The sequence below is a fragment of the Chaetura pelagica genome, unplaced genomic scaffold (assembly GCF_000747805.2).
Source record: "Chaetura pelagica isolate M959 unplaced genomic scaffold, ChaPel_1.0 scaffold132, whole genome shotgun sequence".
Taxonomy (NCBI): Eukaryota; Metazoa; Chordata; class Aves; order Apodiformes; family Apodidae; genus Chaetura; species Chaetura pelagica.
The window spans coordinates 629,552-635,367 of NW_009952709.1; the positions used below are offsets into that span (position 1 = coordinate 629,552).

Consider the following 5,816-nt stretch of genomic DNA (forward strand, 5'->3'; position numbering starts at 1 on the left):
GGCCTGACGAGGGTGGTAGTGCTGACCCGTGTGAAGGTGGTTCTGCTGCAGGAGGGTGCCAGGGGCTGTCAAATCGTGGCTCCACACCCAGAAGTGAGAGGTTGTGTGGGAGGAACTGGCATCACCCCTGGGTCCTGCAGCACCCCTCTCAATGGGCAGTGTCAGTGGGGCTGGAGCTGGCTGGGAGCAGGGCAGGGCTGGTCCCACAGTTGCTGCCTGGATCTCAACCCCCTCCTGGACACCACCATAACCAGCTGGCTGGTTTCTGTAGGTGTTTCAGAGTCTCCTTCCACAGCCCGAGATGCAGGCAAACTCCCTTCTCCACAGCGGCTACTTCCACCCAGTGCTCCGCTCCTGGCAGTGCACAGCAACCACCTTTGATGCCTCCAACCTCATCTACCCCATTTTTGTCACGTGAGTGTGCCCTGAATCTCTGCATTAGGGGTGGACCAAGCTCATGTTGACTGACCTGAGTTCTTGGATGGGTTCAGACACCCTAGTGTCCTGTGGACAAGCCTGGGGTAGGGACCTCCTTCTCACACCAAGTCCTCACATCTCTGTCCCCTCCACCTCCTGCAGTGACAGCCCTGATGCCGTGGAGCTGATCCCCAGCCTGCCTGGACAAGCCAGGTAAGAGCCCAGCCCCACCAAGCTGTGTCCCCTCACTGCCATGCCCTGTGCCTGAGCAGGGTTCATGGATGGCCTGAGATGAGCATGGGCCAGGGGTGACACTTCCAGCCCTCTGTGGTCCCTGCCTTGGGGATCCTCCAGCATGTTAGGTAGGGTAGGAGCATTTGTCTGCCAAAGGGAGTAGAAGAAATCGTACTGAAGATGTTGGGAAAGTACCAGCACTGGCAGGGTCTCAGCACATCCCAGAGCACTGGCATGTCGTGTGGCCTGGGCACACAGGGATGTTGGAAGTAAATGGGTTTTCCAGCAGCAGCTACAAAACCTGCCCAAGGACGTGGGCTCTGGTCCTGCATTAGATCTTGCTGGGCTGGCTGCTCCCATCTTCATCTGCTGCCACAGTAGCAGGGCTGTGGTCAGAGAGACTCCAGGGGGGTGGTCCTGTAAGGAGGTGGGATGGATCTGCAACAGGGACACCAAGATAAGGGATCCAAGGGCAGGGCATGCTTGTTCTTTCAGAGCAGAGTGTCCATGCTGGGTAGATAACACTCATGTAGCCCCAGATAAGGTCCTGGATTGTTCCTCCCAATGTTCAGGCAACACTTTCTTGTACCTGCAAGCTGCTGCTTGGTGTGGATGCTTGTGGAGCAGCGTCTAGATCACAGAGCAGCATCCAGGTCATGGAGCAGCTTGCCCAAGGGAGCAGGTCTGGGGGCCTGGCAGCCCCCTTCACTTTGCTCTTCTTAGGTATGGAGTCAACAAGCTGGAGGGGATGCTGCGTCCCCTCATCGAGGACGGCCTGAAGTGTGTGCTCATCTTCGGGGTGCCCAGCAAGGTCCACAAGGTCAGTGTGGACACAAGGTCACCAGGGAGCTTGGGGTGGCCACAGCACTGTGTGGGGCTGGAGAGGGTCTCCTGATCAAACAGGGCCAGTTTGGGGTCTCTGAGTGTGTTTGCACCCAGCTCAGCAGAGCAGGAGGGGGATGTGAGACTGTAGGAACACCCAGAAGGCTCCCAGAGCTCTTGCAGGTGGCCCTGAGACCATAATTGGTGGTCACACTGCTCTACAGGGTCTCATGGTTCAGACAAAGTTTCCTGGGCAGAACTGCCATGGAGGAGCTGGTGGGAAGGCCTCGTCTCTGGGTGCTGAGGCATTTTTTTCCTCACAGGATGAGAGAGGCTCTGCTGCTGATGCTGAGAACACACCTGCCATCCAGGCGATCCAGAAGATCCGCTGCACCTTCCCAGAGCTGCTCATAGCCTGTGATGTCTGCTTGTGCCCTTACACCTCCCACGGGCACTGCGGTGAGGGCACAGCCTGGGCTGCTCTTTGGGAATTTTGCTGCCACTGGGAGTCTCCAGGGGTTTGTCCTTTTCAGCTGAGGATCTCCAGGTGCTGGTGGCGCCTGGCTGGCTCCTGCTACAAGCCTTGGCTTTCCAGAACTGGTGCAGTTGAGCTTGGGAGACCTCTTTTGAGAGCAGGGTGGGAGGCACAGTTGGGTAAGGCACCCACTCCTGGCCATCTGGATCTGTCTGAGCAGCCATCTGTGTCCCCCATCACTGCCTTCCCATCCCTGCAGCACCCATGTGCTGTGTCCAGTCCCTTGGAGGGCTGCATTACTGGTCTCCTGCTCCTTACCCAGTTTGCTCAACACATTCCCAGCTACCGCTCTGAGCATCTCTCTGGCGAGGGCCGTGGTCCCACCCTGGGGATTGAGGCCACCAGCCAGCTGGCCCCTCACCTGGCCCGGGTTTGTCTCCTAGGCATCCTGCGCGAGGACGGCACCATCCAGAACGAGCTGAGCTGCCAGCGGCTGGAACACTTTCTTGTACCTGCAAGCTGCTGCTTGGTGTGGATGCTTGTGGAGCAGCGTCTAGATCACAGAGCAGCATCCAGGTCATGGAGCAGCTTGCCCAAGGGAGCAGGTCTGGGGGCCTGGCAGCCCCCTTCACTTTGCTCTTCTTAGGTATGGAGTCAACAAGCTGGAGGGGATGCTGCGTCCCCTCATCGAGGACGGCCTGAAGTGTGTGCTCATCTTCGGGGTGCCCAGCAAGGTCCACAAGGTCAGTGTGGACACAAGGTCACCAGGGAGCTTGGGGTGGCCACAGCACTGTGTGGGGCTGGAGAGGGTCTCCTGATCAAACAGGGCCAGTTTGGGGTCTCTGAGTGTGTTTGCACCCAGCTCAGCAGAGCAGGAGGGGGATGTGAGACTGTAGGAACACCCAGAAGGCTCCCAGAGCTCTTGCAGGTGGCCCTGAGACCATAATTGGTGGTCACACTGCTCTACAGGGTCTCATGGTTCAGACAAAGTTTCCTGGGCAGAACTGCCATGGAGGAGCTGGTGGGAAGGCCTCGTCTCTGGGTGCTGAGGCATTTTTTTCCTCACAGGATGAGAGAGGCTCTGCTGCTGATGCTGAGAACACACCTGCCATCCAGGCGATCCAGAAGATCCGCTGCACCTTCCCAGAGCTGCTCATAGCCTGTGATGTCTGCTTGTGCCCTTACACCTCCCACGGGCACTGCGGTGAGGGCACAGCCTGGGCTGCTCTTTGGGCATTTTCCTGCCACTGGGAGTCTCCAGGGGTTTGTCCTTTTCAGCTGAGGATCTCCAGGTGCTGGTGGCGCCTGGCTGGCTCCTGCTACAAGCCTTGGCTTTCCAGAACTGGTGCAGTTGAGCTTGGGAGACCTCTTCTGGGTTTTGAGAGCAGGGTGGGAGGCACAGTTGGGTAAGGCACCCACTCCTGGCCATCTAGATCTGTCTGAGCAGCCATCTGTGTCCCCATCACTGCCTTCCCATCCCTGCAGCACCCGTGTGCTGTGTCCAGTCCCTTGGAGGGCTGCATTACTGGTCTCCTGCTCCTTACCCAGTTTGCTCAACACATTCCCAGCTACCGCTCTGAGCATCTCTCTGGCGAGGGCCGTGGTCCCACCCTGGGGATTGAGGCCACCAGCCAGCTGGCCCCTCACCTGGCCCGGGTTTGTCTCCTAGGCATCCTGCGCGAGGACGGCACCATCCAGAACGAGCTGAGCTGCCAGCGGCTGGGGGGGGTGGCACTGGCCTATGCCAGAGCAGGTGGGGACTCTCCTGGCACTTTCTGTCTCGCAGATTTGTCCCCTCTCACTTTCAGCAGCTCCAAAAACAAAACTGGGCTTGGATCCAGCTGGGAGTGGTTTTGCTCAGAGCCAGGGGAGGCTGGGAGCACCAGCTCTTGGGTCACAGTGTCACAGGATCGTTCTGGTTGGAAAAGCCCTTCAAGATCATCAAGTCCAACCACTACCCTAACTCTGCCACGTCCTGCACTAAACCCTGTCCCCTGGCACCACATCTGCCTGTTTAGATGTCACCAGGGATGGTGGCTCAGCCCCCTCCTGGGACAGTGAGGGTCACCTCCTCCTGCCGGCAGTCACAGCACTTCCTGCTGTCTCTGGTCTTTCCCCGCAGGCTGCCACATCGTGGCCCCCTCAGACATGATGGACGGGCGCATCGCGGCCATCAAGAAGGCTCTGATCTCCAATGACCTTGGCAACAAGGTGGGCTGGGGGGCTGCGTGTGCCAGAGGCAGGAGTGATGTCCATGTGCTCCATGCCGGGACCTGGGCAAGCGCTGGGGGGAGCAAAACCCAGGACGAGCTGCAGGCATTTCCCTGCCCCGGTGCACACAGGAAGGGAATGTTCTTGGCTGGACACGGACAGTGAGGTGCCAGGGCTCTGGCAGGGAGGGAGGATGTGGCACAGAGCATGGAGCAGCCGTGGGAGGGAATCACTACTGCCCCGGTGTGGGGATGCAGCTCCAAGCTGCCGGCACTCACAGCTCTGCTCTCCTCTGCAGGTCTCAGTGATGAGCTACAGCGCCAAGTTTGCTTCCTGCTTCTATGGTCCCTTCAGGTGGGTCTGTCCCCAGCCTGCGTGTCCCCACCTGGTACCAGGAGTTTCTTCCCTGGGTAGTTATTTGGGAAGTGGGCTCAGCCTGGGCTGCAGCTGGGGCCGTTCTGGTCACTTTGGAATCTCCTCCTACTTTCCGGTGCTGAACAGACAGATGTACCTTGCCCAGGAGAGGCTGGCTGAGGGGGAAGGTCCATCCCAGCCCTTCACCTGCTCATCCCGGGTGCTGGGGGCAAGGGAGGCAGGCAGGGAGCTGCAGCTGCCAGGAGCAGTGCAAAGGGCTGTCACTGGATGTGGTGGTGGTGCCCCAAAGGGTGGCTTCAGGAACAAATCTCATCTCAGTCACCTGTTAGACCTCATCCCAAGAACAGCCTGACACCAACAGAGTAACTGTGAGGGACCTGCCTTGCACAAGAGCAAAAGGAACATGTCTGGCATGATTCTTACCCCATACTCTGGGCATGGGAAGGGCAGTGGGCCAACCTAGACCTGTCAGACCCCTCAGAGTGATCCTGGGGTGCCGAGTTGGGTTGGGAGAGCCCCCCCTTTTCCTGGCCCTGCTGGCTCAGGTGCTTGTCCTCAGGCTGTCCTGACGTTTCTGAAGCTTTGCGGGGCAGGAGGCATGAGGAACTGTCCTGGTGCTCATCCCGTGCCCTCTGCCCATCACCAGGGATGCTGCTCTCTCCAAACCTGCCTTTGGAGACAGGCGATGCTACCAGCTGCCCCCGGGTGCCAGGGGCCTGGCCATGCGTGCCGTGGTGAGTGAGCTGGGGCTGGGCTTGGGGAGAGTCAGCCCGGGGGTGCTGGAGGCGGGAGCCACACCAGCCAGCCTTGCCAAGGCTCTTCCCTCTGCACTGAGAGGAGTGATGCCCGTCAGCCTGCTGGAGAGCTGGGCTGTGCCCTGGGAATCGTGGTGACCCTGTGCCCTGCTGCAACTTGTGGTGCCCAGGGACACGCAGCCACCTTTCCCGGGGCACCGTGTGTCTGCCGAGGGCAGGGGCAGCTCCCTGGGCTCCTGTGGCCATTGGGGGCTCACCAGGCCCCTCTGCCATCCCTCCTGGGAAAACCAACCCCCGGGACACAACTCCTGGGGCGAACCAACCACGGAATGGCTGGAAGATGTTCTACCTGGAGCTGTGTTCCCGGCAGGACCGGGACGTGCAGGAGGGAGCAGACATGCTGATGGTGAAGCCGGGGATGCCCTACCTGGACCTCGTGAGGGATGTCAAGGCCCGAGTAAGCCCTTTCTGCAGAGGTGGGGACACGGGGGTGTCCCCAGAGCTGGGTGGGGAGGCGGTGCTGGTCC

General features: G+C 59.8%; 1 protein-coding gene across 1 annotated transcript in view; it reads left to right on the plus strand.

Moving 5' to 3' along the window:
* Positions 1 to 301: 301 nt before the first annotated feature.
* The window catches only part of ALAD (aminolevulinate dehydratase), an 8,203-nt gene continuing 2,688 nt past the window's right edge, over positions 302 to 5,816 (plus strand). Inside the window, exons 1-9 of the mRNA XM_009994331.1 lie at positions 302 to 414; positions 580 to 630; positions 1,375 to 1,471; positions 1,797 to 1,932; positions 3,618 to 3,701; positions 4,071 to 4,159; positions 4,458 to 4,513; positions 5,181 to 5,268; positions 5,660 to 5,746. Coding sequence (XP_009992633.1) covers positions 302 to 414; positions 580 to 630; positions 1,375 to 1,471; positions 1,797 to 1,932; positions 3,618 to 3,701; positions 4,071 to 4,159; positions 4,458 to 4,513; positions 5,181 to 5,268; positions 5,660 to 5,746 — 801 coding nt within the window. The remainder of the gene's footprint in view (positions 415 to 579; positions 631 to 1,374; positions 1,472 to 1,796; positions 1,933 to 3,617; positions 3,702 to 4,070; positions 4,160 to 4,457; positions 4,514 to 5,180; positions 5,269 to 5,659; positions 5,747 to 5,816) is intronic.